Here is a 14,468-nt window from a genome sequence, read left to right as displayed (position 1 = left end):
CCTTTAATCTGATTAATCTCTTGTCCTGGCAACAGGACAAGAAGTTTTGGTCCCTTGAATCCCAAAGCAAAACTCCCATTCATTTCATGAGAGTCAGGATTCAATCCATGGAGCCAGTCCCAGATGCTCCAATGTAGAACTGTGTTATAGGCTGATTAGTACTGAAATGCCTCCCAGGGCTTGGTAATTGCTCATCTAGCCTTCAGCCTCGGAAAAGCCTGAGACAGATTAATCACAAAGCACAGATCATTGCACCTGTTATTTTCCACATTCATTTTCGTGGAAAGCACTTCTTTTCCTCAGTCTCAGAGAGGCCATGCTGGAAGGAGGTGATGGCAACAGAGGATGCTGGTTGCAGCCAATGCTAGCCCAGCGTAATGCCTCGAGGCAAAGAGGGGAAGATGGGGAGCAGTTTTGTTGTAGGAATAAATGTATGTGGCATGAAACCTCAAAAAGGGTTTTCAGCTAGAACTGATCTTGCTTGGGACAGATGGCTAATGGTCAGTGGAGCCTTTGGGCTCAAGAGGAAAGTTGATTCTATCCTAATATTTTTCCCAGACAAAGGAAAACATGACAGGGTTTCACCATTAGCAGCTATGGAAACTGAAGCTTCAGGGGAACACTTAGATCCCCATACATGGGGCTGAAAGGCCAAGTGCTCACACTAACAAAGGGTTTTAATGACTGCAGAAAAGCATTCTTGTAGCTGTGCACATTTCAGGAAGCCTATTTTTTTGTTAATTAGAACCACCTCTATCACTATGAAAACTGAGCAAACTTGCAAGCCTTGTAAGTCTGCATCATGTCTTCAACAGCAGCCTCAGAGGGAGCAGCTTTTGTGCAGAGCAGTGAAGTTTGTGGAGCTGTAGCAACAGGAAAGCTGCCCTGAGCTACACCACAGAGACTGACAAGACAAAGAGGGTTTCAGTATCTTATTTCCAACCTGCACTTGTCTGCTCAGAGGCAGAAAACATAGTGTGTGCCTAATGCAAACATTAATGATGGAGACCAGAAGCTCAGTTCTGAAGTGCAAAACTTGTTTCTGCAATGCTCCAGCAAAACAAGAACCCCCCAAAGATGAAAGGTTGTTCCTGTTGCTGCAGACTGCCAACCCCTGCTATGAAGTGACAATGAACACACAGAGAAGCACTCATGGCAAAAAGAAAGTTGGTTGGGCTTACTGCAACTTCAAGTTTCCTTCTCTGACATTGCTCTGCAAGTGCTATTTTCAGTTTCATAGTTATGGTGAGAAACATGGTGTGTTTTGATTCCTAATTTAGCCTGTTTATCCTCAGAGATTCCAGGATCTTCATTTGAAAGATAAATTCAGACCTTGTTTTTCCTTTACAGCGTACATTCCATAACAAAAACATTACATGCCATACTACATTACAGGGCTTGGAAGACCTTCCCAACCATAAATTTAGGAACTTGTGGAACACAATGGACTTCAGGATGGATACACGCCAGTTGGCCTATCTGGTCAGGTCCATCCCTTCTGTTTGAATTAACAGCTGGATTTCACAGTGGGAGAAATCCGGCAGTTCTTTCTCAGGCAAAATTCTCACAGTTGGATTTGCCTCCAACTGTTGTAGCTAGGGTGGGAGGGAGCACAACTTACTTTGTTATTTTATGTTAGCTCTCTGGGTAAAAAAATTCCAGGACAAGTTCCATAGGACTTGGACCTACCCTGTTCTTTAATTTAATGACCCTAAGTGCAATAAGAAAGACATTCCCAGTAAAAGAAATACAGAGGGTATGTCCTAAGTTCTTTTGTCCATTGCAGTGCATATGGTAGCCATGTTCTGCAGAAGGCAATTGGAAGGTGGATGCTGAGGCAAAATGAAGATGCAGGATCATTTGTTTTTCTGAGAATTCTGTCTAGGAGATGAGTTGCTGGCAGAGTTCGGCAGACTTTGAGAGTAGAGATGTTGGGTATAATGTGCAAAGTTCTGTTTTACACGTTTTATTTCAGTTCCAAAAGTAATTGTACCAAAGTTAATGGATTTGCAAGGATTTACACTCACACAGTAGGGAGGAGAGCACACCCCAGAGAAGAGAGAGAGGGGAGAGGCCAGCTGGAATGAGCAGCCCAGAATTTCCATGTCTTGTGTTGGGGATCCAAAGTTCTGATCATGGACAGGGATTTGTGTTACACTGCCAGAGGTGATGATCAGAGCCCTGTTTGCCTGGGGACGTGTGGGCTATGTTCCCTTCATTGCCTGAGGCTGAGTGTGGTGGGACACCAGGGAGATGCCCACAGTTGAAAGCCTTGATCCCCAACCCCAAGGGTCATTGCACTGTGCCATTCACTGAGCCCCAAAAAACTCTGGACTCCCGGGAGACATGGAGCAGAGCTTTTTCGCCAAGGCTTTTCCCTCCAAACTCCCTTTCCCTCCCAGTGTATCTCTTCTATTGGCAGACAGTGATGATACATGAAATTTGGACCTGAGCAGGTAATAGCTACCCAAAAGGAAAGTCCACTGTCACCACAAAATGGTGCAAAAATCTTGATTCAGCTTTGAGGGACAGAGGTTGCTGTGTGAGGCAGCTGGGGAACAACCTGCTGGGCAGCCCAGCTTACAAGATGGAGCACAGCAAAGCCAAAGCCTGGGGAGAGACAGCTCTCCAGCCTGGTTTGACCTTCAAATGCTCCTTAAACACAGCTTCTGTTTATACAGGGAGCTAATGGGTCTCAACTAATAAGATCTATCTGACTGGCAAAAAAAAAAAGGGAACTTGGCTTTACTGACAAAGAGAAGGTTTGTTTTCAGTTATCCTAATTTGCATTAATGCACCCATAATGAGGAGGAGGTTCTGTTGGGGGAGAGGTTCCCTTAGGTGAGGTCAACCACTGACCTGCATTGGATGTTGTCTGGCCTCTCTTCACTAGCTGTGGGAAAAAAAAAGTGCTATTTCCTTGCTCAAGTCCTTTGAATTTCGTTTTTAGGCTAAGCACCATCTTGCTGTGCAAAAAAACACTTCTGTGGGACACCAGTGACAAAAGCCTAAGAATTTAAATCATTAGAAGTCAAATCGCTGCAGAATAACCTGGCATGGATCCATCAAAATCTTTGTTTTGTCATGGGAAGCCTTCCTTTAAAAGGATAAATAAACAAAGCACCCCAGGATCCCTCAGTGAGGCTGAGCCTAGCTTCTCCCCAGAAAGAAAGCTTTTATCTTTCTTCTGCAAAGGTATTTATGATCCTGAAAGGAAAGGACAAAAGGCTTGTTCCCCCCCTTCCTCCCCCCCTGCTTTGCCCTCCAGCCTGGCAGGGAGGGGCTGCTCTCTTATCCCAGGCTTGAGACAAGGCAGTGTCAGCCCTCCAAAGGAAGTACCAATTTGGGGTTAGGAAATCCATAGCTCATTCTGGGTCTCTCCTTGCAGTCAGGAGGACCCCTCGAGAAGAGGAACTGAGTCACACACCAGTTTCTGCTGTGCACAGTTTCACCAGCCTGGTCTTGGGCTTGGAGGGGTGCAGACCCCTGCCCTGCTCAGCACTGGCTTCAGCTCAGCTTTTGACTCGTGTGCCAAACCAGCTGAAGAACATTCACCTGCTTCAAGACAGGGCAAAGAGGGATGTTCCTGTGAGATTTTCTTTTTTCTTCAGTTATGGCTTTATGTAAGTAGCTGACAGGCTGTGATGGAGCTGAAAAAATAGCTCTAGATTCAGAGTGCAGGGATAAAATGAAAAAAACCCAAGACTTTTCCCTCCTTCCCCGAGAAAAGGTAATTTACGTAAATTTATCCACGGCCAGCATATGGCAATAGCTCACAACTTTGTTAATGGAAACCTGGTGATCCATAACACTTGCGTGGGAGACATTTGCTCGGGGGTAATACAATATTAATGTTAATATCAATGATCGATCAGAGGATTTGCAAGAAAGGCATAAAGTATTTAACTATAATTACATCGGGAATGGCTTTGTAATGGCTACGACATTTGAATAAGGTCACGTCTAGCCCTCACCCCTGTTATGTTGTTCTATATTAAATGCCATTCACTTTAAGTGCTGGAAACCTTTCTGAAGTCGTCAGAATATAATATACTGGGTAAATTGAAATATGTCCCTTCATTTTTTGAAATATGATTGATATCCTTTGCAAAACAAATGTTAACACCCATTCGTACACAAATTTCTTTGATTATATGTTAGGGAAACTCAAGTATGACAGTCTCTCCTAGCAGGCACTTTACTGTGGGCAAAGGACATGGCTATTTGTGAATATTAATTCATCTTACTGAAAACGGATTTGGATCTCTGCTGTAAATCCACCTGGGTGTATTTCTGCCTTTCCTAATGCATTTATCCTATACTGCTTAGTTAGCCATAACTGTATCTCCGTTGATTTCAGCAGCCCACCTTCAGTAATGTATATGCTTGGTAGGAACTTTTGTTGTCATTGAGGTATCTATTACAAACAGCATTATCAAAGAAGACATGGGAAGAATCATATTTGCACGATTCACAGCAAAAAAATATATATTTCAAATATTCTGCAGATGTGTACTGTAACTATGAGCCTAACAGCAGCATTGCCATGTTTAAAACAATCAAGAAAAAATCTACATATAGAGCATGAATATATAAATGTAGGATCCTAGAGGTGCAGACATACCAACCCACATGTGAGTGCATGCATACATTGCAGGACTAAATTGCAGGACATGCTCTTCCCACACCTATTTACTACCAAGCAAAAATACTTAAGGAACAAATTCTTGTTCTTCTTCAAATGAGAATCAATTTATCTCGTGACCCCAGAGGTTTTTTTCTTTTTCTAATGTCAACATAAATAGCTGATTAATCAGTTCTAATGAGTCAAATTTTGGTTTCAGATTATCACCCACTGATTACACAGTGGGTGTACACTGATAACCACTGATCCACAGAGAACTGAAAGCTCCCATTTGAAGGCAGAATTTGCTCACAACAAATCATTCCTTCAAAAGTTTGGAAGATCTGCAGTGTTGAAACTGATGTGATTTTTCATTTTATCTTTTCTGAAGAAGAAGCAAAGACTTCTGCATGCTTTGGAAATGCCTGAATATAGCAAGTTTTATAGTTTTCCAAAATATGAGCATTTATTACCAAGCAGTGTGAAATACCACTGATGGTAAATTTTAAGTATATGGCAGGAGTTTCAGCATCGTGACAACATACATCATGCATTTTACAACATGTAAGTGCAGTGATATTGCTCCCTTTCTCAATAACAATATATAAGAATATATAGTATAAATGTACAGTATATATTAGACACCATGTAAAATAACTTAGTGAAATGTCAAAGCCTCTGCATAAAAATTCAAGTCATGCCTGAGCATACCTCTAGCACAATTTCGCTGACTCTTATCTCATATACCTTCATTTACCTTTAGTTCATGTTGCAAAGATAATTTTATCTCTCTGAATATAATTGCTTAAAACCACCAGAATCCTTGCCTTTTTTCCTCTTGTCTGCAGTAGGTGAAGATTGCAGTGGCCAAACCGAAGATTTTGTAGAGTCTTTACTAATGCTGCCGTTAGGGACTGGGAAGCAATTCATTGTGACCAAGTTGTATAAAAGCAAGTGCTTAAATGCTCGTTACAGTTCATCATTATCCATCAGGTTCTGTTCTGAAATATCCCCCTGCATGTAAATGGCAATGAAACAGCTTTCTTCAGAGATAGAGTTCATGATCTAACATTGCTATCTATAAATTAGAAATCTCACCTGCTTTGCTGAAATCATCTCAAGTACCACTTTCGTCATTGCTTGCAAGGAGGATCAATAAAAATCTGTTTAATAGGAACAGACAACTTGTCACAAAGCAGAGGGGGTGGAATTCTGGCTTTGGTCAACACTGGGCACAGCTTCTTGCAAAGCCGTGTGTCCCTTCAGGTGCTAAACCACATCTGTTTAAGAACTTTCCTGCAGCATCTCAAGAAGCTTTCAGATAGTACAAGAGGAGAGGAATTTTTGTTTAACACCAAGGCATTAAAGACCCTATGGCTCTGTTACATTACCCCTCATAAGAGAGTTCAACAGCTTTACAATTACCTTTCTTGGAATTATTTTGAATATGACTTCATTTTAGCATTTTAAAAAATTCAGGCCTGAATAACAGTTAAAATGTACCTTAAACATTTATCAATAACTACATTTTCTAATTAATGGTGATTTAAAGCTGCACAACAGTTTGAAACATTGTTATAATTAAAAATAAGGAAATACATAGTGATTTGCTGTGATTCCTCCTAAGAAAACAAAGCCCCCCCCTTACATTCTCAGCCAGTGTAAGTCGACAGAATTACACTGGTTTAGATCAGCTTAAGTTCTGACCTATATACTTCAGGAGAATTAATCCTAATTTCCACCATTGAAAGTGGAATTGAATTTGGTTTATCTTTAATAAAGCAATGGGAGATAAGCAAGTCTCTGTTGGATTCTGCTTGAGAAAAGAAATTCTTTGTGGTGTTAAATGATGCCCAGGATAGTTTAGAAAACAAAGCTAGAATTTCATGAATTTCAGGAAAGTGAAAACCAATATTGGTAGCTGTTATTTATGCTTTAACCTTAGCAAGTTCTTTGGGTACAGACAGCTGGTGAATCCGTAACCCTTTCTGAGTACTGCTTGGGAAGAAAACAAGGAGGCAGGCAGCAGATTTTCAGTGACATGGGGCTGCTGAATACACTGCAACTCAGACTGTGTTACCATGAATAAATAGCATCACATTGTCCAGAACTGGAGATTAATTTGCTGAGCCTCCAGTAGATGATATTTATTTTCTTGCATATTATACTGAGATCTCAGGACAGGCAAAGGGTCAGGGGCTGAAAGAATGTAATCGATGCTGAATTTAATTTCAGAATCCGATTTTGCTAGGGAGGAATTGCTTAGACTTTGCCTGTTGGTCATGCTGTTTGGAGCAAACCCACGAGGCTCCAATAGTCTTGGTCCTGATTCAGTTCTTTCGTGTTTACTTTCAGGAGAGGAAATGTGGTTTAAAGCGGAGTCCACAGAAGACATATCAGGGGATGAAGGACTTTTCCCTCTGCTTGCTCTGTGCTCCTTATGATCCCTTTTCACATTCCTCCTCCTCCGTCTTCGCCTGTAATTCCCATTTTCAAAGAGATCCAGCATGGATTCGCATCCTGTTGCAAAACTCCAATAGTTTCCTTTCCCCTTCTCATTCCCTTCTGTTCTGGGAACCTGTATTTATTTAAAGGCAGTTCAGTATTTGTATGTGTTGCAGATGCTGTTGCTGAACATCTGCATTCATTTACATTCAAGAATGGTGTAAACATATACGACAAGACTTTTAAGCCTATTCTCTTTCCTTATACAAATAGGATGTAAACTGCTCCCTCTTCAATTTGTTATCTTTTAGCATGCATCAGACAAGCACATACTTTTTATCTCTATAATTGACAACTCAGAAAGATTTTAAGTGATTCGCAGCTCAGCTGTTTGTTTCCCTTCTTTCCTAGCGATGAGATTATTCCTGCATATTTTTCTTAGCCACGCACAGTGTGTATGTAAATACACAGTTACTGATCTTACCTTTACAAAACAACTGTTAAGTGATAAGTTATGACGGATGGAGTTCTGCCAGGCTCTTTGATTTGATCTGTAGTAAGGAAATTTCTTCATTATAAAGTCATAAATGCCAGAGAGGGTGACTTTATTTGAAGGACTTTGCTGGATGGCCATTGCAATTAAGGCAATGTAGCTGAAAAAAGAAAACTTGCTGTTAGGTGTTCTCACTCACATTAGCAGTTTTTAGGACCACAAGGGGTACATGTGTGCTTATCTGCAGCTTCCAAAAGTTCTCCCAGTGGATCTGCACCCTGACCTGAGACATCCCAGGAATAAGTCCCAAGCATGGTCCTGCCTCTTCACCCCGAGCCCCCAGGGAGGTACACAGAAGTTTCTCCCAGGCAACTGAGTCCTGACCTGGCTTTTTGCCCTGGCATTCAGTAGAGAATTCTTAGATACAGGAGTATTACAGAAAGCTCACCCACCTCTCAAACCCCATCAGAAAAGTTTTCCCAAGCTGGAAGGCTGCAGTGAAACAGAGCAGGCTCAGAAACACTGTCACCTTGCCTGCTGGTGGAAAGGACCTTTGCTGCCCCTGCAAACACCTACACTGTGCATCTTCCCACCACACTGGGGATTATCTACACCCAACCTACCCATTGGGATGCTGCATATTTAATTCCCCTTCTCCCAGGGCTCCTGGAGGTCGGAGAGAACCATTTGAGGTCTGGTGGCTCAACCACAGAGTGACCCCACACAGGAGGAAACAAATGGTGAACACTTCAAACAGAGAGAGGGAGGAAATCTGCCCCTGTGATGCCTGCATCGGGTCCAGCCCCAACTGCTCACACCTGAGCAGAAGTCCCACACTCCCCTGAGAGCTGTGCTCCCACCATCCCAAAACTCAGAAACCTTCCCAGAGATGGGGGAACTTAGAAAAACTTCATCTTACCTGTATGCCGGTCTGGTGAATTTTTTCTCTTCGTCAGAACTACAGGTAGGATAATCATCCCCATCATAATTAAAGCAGTTGTAGGGGTACTGCGTGTTGTCAAACATCGTCCTGCTCCTTGCTTGGCTTCTGTGGAGTGAGAGAGATGGAGTGATGTTTCTCAGAGCTTGGACTCCCTCCTCCCTTCTTCCCTCCCCTCTGTCTGTCTCGTTCCCTCTCTCCCCCCTCCTCACTCTCCCTCTCCTCCGTGCACACATACTCTCCGTGATGGGGTGGGGATTGTTTTTGCAATTCTCGCGTCCCAGACAGCCCGTCTGTTAGGATATTATTTTTATTTTTTTTTTCCTGGTGGTGTGGGGGGGGAATTGTTATTGTTGTTCTTGGTGTTGCCTCCAATGGGGTGGCAGAGGCAGGAGGCTGGTGACTGATGGAGCCGGTGAATTGGGGGTGAACCTTTGAACTGGGGTGTGCACCGCCGGTAGCTCCGCTCAGCTCGCTGGGTGGTCCGGGCTGGAGAGGGGCCAGAGCTCCCCCCGCCACATCCACAACGTGACAAAAGCAAACAGCATGATGTTAATAAATCACGCTTCAAGGTCTCTACTTGGAAATTAAACTTTGGGAACAGAGTGCAAGCTCCCCCCGGCCCCTGAGTCCTCCCCCTTCATATTTCTCTCTCCCCAGCGAAGCAGCGTGCCTCTCTTATTTATTTATTTTTAGAAACCCAATGTACAATAAACAGACGTTCCAGGCAGTAATGCACGCTTGTCCTGATCTGCAATCTATAACACAGTATAATAGACATAAATTATATTTCCATGACTAAAGGAAAATGTGTATGTTCAAAGAAAGTAGAACAGAGGGATATGAGGGACTACTGTCAGGCAGGAAAGTAAAAGGAAAATAGCTGTAGGCAGGAGAGCTGCCTGTGTGGGCTTTGATCTGAAGGATGAATTAGACTAATAGCTCTGTGTGTTGGCATCCAATACTGTAACATTTTAATAGTTTTTCAATGCTTTGGAGTGTTTTCCAACAAGTGATGTAAACCAAAGGCATCACGCACCGTTTCGTGGGGGAATGATAAAGGTGTAAGCCACATGATAATTAAATTATTTGAAGACAGCTCTGTCCCAGGAACTGGCCCTGGGAGGAAATGGGTACTGAAAAGGAGAAAGCAGACTGGTGTGCAGAGAGTTACCTGGATGGAAATATAAAAGCAGAACCACTAGCCATGCAACTTTTGTTTTCTATAGCATCTTTAATACAAAGTATGTCCCCAGATCCCTGTTGGAGGTAAAGGATTCAATTAGAGGAAAATTCATCACAGTGATAAAGAGCCCTTTAAAGTGATGTTTAAGTGTCTCCTAGAGTTTTGACAAAGATGGACATAAGAAAGCTTTTTCTGTGGAATGTAACAACATATGATAGCAGGAAGTAGGGGGGGAATACATGACATTAAAACACAGACACAAGAGGTATTTTCTTGGGAATATGAAACCAGAGCAAATACCCAAAATAAAAAATTATCTCCACTCTAAAATGCATCAATAGAAGTATGCATGAGATATCCAGTGCAGAGGAGGTCTCAGTACAAAGCGTCAGCTGCTGCTAAGGCCTTAGGAGGGCTTTAATATTGAGTAAGATAGAGCAGATTTGGTGGTAGAGAATGAAATATATAATGTCTGATCTTCATTCATACTCTGTATAGCTGAACTGAGAAGGCTTAAAGTAAAGAAGAAACTGGGCCACATATTTGGGAAGATTTTCTCTCACTAAAAATCATGAGCCTTGAGACGTAAGTAAATGTCCACTTTAATTTTTAGCACTGTTTTTTTCCAGCCCTGGGCTGGAAGAATTAGTTTCTGGCTCTGTAAATATCACTAAATTCACCTGCTGCAAATTCATACAGACCATAAGAACACAGATCATTTTTGGGTCCTACAAGATCAGAAACAAATTATCTCTCAGAAACTTGCTTGTGAAATCCAGATATGCAAAACTGGCTGAATATTTCTCAAGGTATTTTTTAAAGCCTACATACTACTATTTTATACCCAAATGAAAGTTTATGATCCAATTATAATCCTTGAAAATAATATTCATAAAGAAATCCTAACACACTTCTATGTTCTGTGGTGGAGCTATCAGGTGCCATGCTGATGGTGGCAAAATACATAGTACAGTGGCTTTTTTCCTAGCATCTGTGCAGCCATTAGAGTTTAACTAGACTAACTATAACTCATCCCTCTCATTGTCATAAAAACATAATTTTGCCAGGCTGGTGTTTTCTTACGTTGTATATTTTCAACAGACAAAGCTGTAAAGTATTTGATTTGAGATTGTAAATAGGCAATAAAAATCCTGCGAAATGTTTGCCTGGTATTTTTAGCATTGATATGAAAAAGTTATTTGCAATTTTTGTAATTATGAGACAGATTATGAAAATTGTACATGAAATTTAGACTAGTCATAAATCCAAACAGTCCTGAATTACAGTTCATGATAGCTTCTTGGAATAACAGTTTGTAGGACTGCATGCTGATATCCCAGTCCTCTTACTGGTATAGACGGGCGTTTCCCAGCAGTATGGCTTCTCCTGCTCTCTCACTGACTTGGGAGACAGAGCTGGTTGCAGCTTAGGACTTTATCTCAGTTTCAGACTTTAAATTTATCGTACAATTATTTGTGTTGGAGGCAACCTTTTAAAGATCATCTAGTTCAACCCCTCCTCCAGACCATGGGCAGGGACATCTTTCACTACACCCGGTTGTTCAAGCCCTATTGCACCCACCTTGAGCATTTCCAGGGATGGGGCATCTAGAAGTTCAGAGCAACCTGTGTTGGTGTCTCACCACCTTCACTATAAAGAATTTCTTCCTTATATTCAATGTAAAATTACTCTTTTTTTTTTTGTTTGTTTAAATCAGTGGAAAGAATTGCTGACTTTCATCAGGCTTTGGATCACTCAGCAATATTTTATATCTACCAAATCTGTAGCTCAGATGAACAAGAAGAGGACCTGGAAATGCAGGTGGTAGTACTTATTCTCCCAGTTGCTCTGATATGGGAGAAGGAGGAGAGTTCTCCAGACTTGGCTGCAATGGCACCTGAGAAAGGATATTCTGACATTCAGCCCAGTGACCCTTGTTTCTAGGAAAGCAATAAGTCTTGCAACATTGGTCACCTGCATTTCATCCTAAACTGCAGTCTGTCTCACCCATGCCCATCGTTTGAATTGCTTTCCCTTCTGCTTCTCTTTTGTGTTCATACACAGAACTTCATGGAAATAAAATTTACACCACAGTTTGTGGTTTTCTGCCAGAGTTCAGTGGGAATTGTTCCTATTTCCTAGCTGGGGGATTATTTGGAGAGGCTTTCCTCATCTGCATGGTCTCCAGAATCACTGATCCATGAGGCTTTTGGAGATGAATAGGAAGAGCTGGAGGGTTTGAAGAGGGAATAGATGGAGAGGTAAGGCCTCTTCTTTGTCTTAGAGTGCACCTCTTGGACCAGCACAACAGCCAGGCCTTGGCTGGGTCTACAGTTGTTTACCAAAAAAGGGACATGATGTTGGTGCAGCTGCTGTACCTCATCCATCTTCAGTCATTTCTCATTTCAGCTATGTACAAAATCATTTAGCTATAGGCCTCAGTTCATACACAGCTGGAATTCTGCACCAGACACAGCTAATAGCTTGGGCCAGGAAACTTCTTCCAGATGTTAATTAACTCCCTCTGCATTAACTGGAATCACAAAATTAAGACCTGATTATTTATAAAACCGTTGTGTTGAGGGAAGTACGAGAATGATCACAAACATCCTGGCTCACACATTCACACAAATGCCCATGTGCTGTTAAACCGTGGACACTGGCACAAGTTGTCCCACACGTTGGTTTCCAGCCATCATAATTATTCCAGAGGAGAAAGGACAACAGTCAGCCAGGCGTGCAGCAGCAACACTGAAGCAGAGAAGCCAATTCCCAGCTGTGCTAAGGTCTACTGTTGTGGCACCAACAGGCCTCAGAGATGCTCAGCAAATATCCCATTGGCAACATGGCTCTGCTACTGCCCAGAATCTAAATAACAGAGCAGCCTTGTTTTACTCAGTCACATATTCCATTATTTAGGAGTTTGGTAGCTCCTCGGGGGCTGGAAGGCTTAACCAGTGCTTATGGTGCTTTGCCTGCTCTCTATCACCCACTCCTTTGTTTAAGAAATTGGGGGAGGTCACATGACCACTTGAAAGAAAAAGGGATTTTTTATCATCTGACATAGCAAAATGGTCAAATACAAGGCAATCAAATAGGAGGTTGAAGCAAACTTTGCCAAGCTGGCTGAACATGTGTGGTCCTGTAATGGCACAGGTAAAGAGAAGGTGGGCTCTAAGATGATGGAGTACATGCACAGCTTAGAGTGTCCAACCATGAGAGATGGTCCCCGTAGGATGTGACACTCCAGGGATACTTTGAACAACTTCTGCTGCTGGTCTCAGGTGAGGCCAATCAATGAGGTGATGAGGGGGCGGCAACCAGCACCGCCCAGAGAGATATAAAGGGCTATGAGGGTGGCCCCACCTTCTGCTGCTGGTCTCAGGTGAGGCCAATCAATGAGGTCATTAGGGAGAGCCGCCCAGAGGTATATAAAGGGCTGCGAGGGCCGCCCCACCTTCTGCTGCTGGTCTCAGGTGAGGCCAATCATAGAGGTGATGAGGGGGCGGCAACCAGCACTGCCCAGAGTGGTATAAAGGGCTGCGAGGGCCGCCCCACCTTCTGCTGCTGGTCTCAGGGGAGGCCATTTACTGAGGTGATGAGGGGGCAGCAGGCCACACAACCCAGAGGGATATAAAGGGCTGTGAGAGTCACCCCACCTTCTGCTGCTGGTCTGAGGTAAGGCCAATCAATGAGGTGATGAGGGGGCGGCAGCTGACACCGCCCAGAGGGATAGAAATCGATGTGAGGAGCGGCAGCGACCTGGAGTGTGGTGAACAGGACTGAGCAGGCAAACAGGACTGAGGCACAGCAATTAACGAGGCAGTTCGCGCAGGCAGGGCAAGCGGAAGGGGCACAGCCACCTCTCAGCTTTCTTGAAGGAGCAATGGTCTTCAGAAAAGCAAAGTCTGGTGCTTGTAAGATGGAGGGTCTGTCCACACTGATGGAACCTGTGAAGAGGGAGAGCAAGAGGGATGTAGGTGTTCAGGCCTCTGGCTTTATAGAGTGACTGAGCCTCATGTTAGCACCAGAGGACAGTGTGAGTGGGGTCTGTGTGCCATGCGAACAGGTGAATGATTTGCTAAGCCTGGTGGTAGATCTCAAGGAGGAGGTAGAGAGACTAAGGAGTATTAGGGACAGTGAAAGTGAAGTTGACTGGTAGAGTCACACCCTTTCTAACCCAAAAGAAGTCTAGAAGGAGACGGTGAAGCCCTGCCACTCCTGCCATCAGGCAGTTGGAGCAAACCAGGTGGATGGGAGGGAATGGAAACAGGTCCCTCATCGGAGAGGCAAAAGAATCCCCTCCAAACTCCACTATCTCCCCAGGTGCCCTTAGAGGGCAGAGGACAATCAGGCAGAGGACAGACAAGAGGAAGATCTGTCTGGAAGGTCTCCATCAGGCATTGTATTTTCCACCTCTTAATTAGAAAGTACTAATAATATCTCCCCATTACCAGCATGATTTTGTTTTACATAACCCACCCCTCATAACTCATAGATCAGATTTGATGTGCTTCTCCCTATAAGATTCCTTGTCAAGGCTTTTCTTCATTTTGAAAATGTCATGTTTTGATAATATCAGTTAAACCACTCAACTTCACTCAAGGACAAACACTTGATGGTTGATATGTCAGGGACATCTGATTACATTCTCCTCAGTGCCAGACAGAAGCCTTCTCTTCCTCTGAATTAGAATAATCATTCGCAGTTCATCGTTTATCATCCTTCAAGTATTTGGCTATCTATCACATGAAAGCAACTCTCAGAAGAGAACTGTCAG

The 14,468-nt window shown here is 43.1% G+C and overlaps 1 protein-coding gene across 1 annotated transcript; it reads right to left on the bottom strand.

Annotated features, from left to right (window-relative positions):
• Positions 1-5,038: 5,038 nt before the first annotated feature.
• Positions 5,039-8,688, bottom strand: FOXL3 (forkhead box L3). Its single transcript, XM_071760732.1, has 3 exons — positions 8,482-8,688; positions 7,554-7,722; positions 5,039-7,202 (listed from the first exon to the last, which is right to left on the bottom strand). The coding sequence occupies exons 1-3, from the start codon at positions 8,586-8,588 to the stop codon at positions 6,720-6,722; spliced, it is 759 nt and encodes a 252-aa protein (XP_071616833.1). The 5' UTR covers positions 8,589-8,688; the 3' UTR covers positions 5,039-6,719.
• Positions 8,689-14,468: the final 5,780 nt, after the last annotated feature.

The sequence above is a fragment of the Heliangelus exortis genome, chromosome 17 (assembly GCF_036169615.1).
Source record: "Heliangelus exortis chromosome 17, bHelExo1.hap1, whole genome shotgun sequence".
In the NCBI taxonomy this organism is placed as follows: domain Eukaryota; kingdom Metazoa; phylum Chordata; class Aves; order Apodiformes; family Trochilidae; genus Heliangelus; species Heliangelus exortis.
This window is presented reverse-complemented; position numbering and strand designations above follow the sequence as displayed.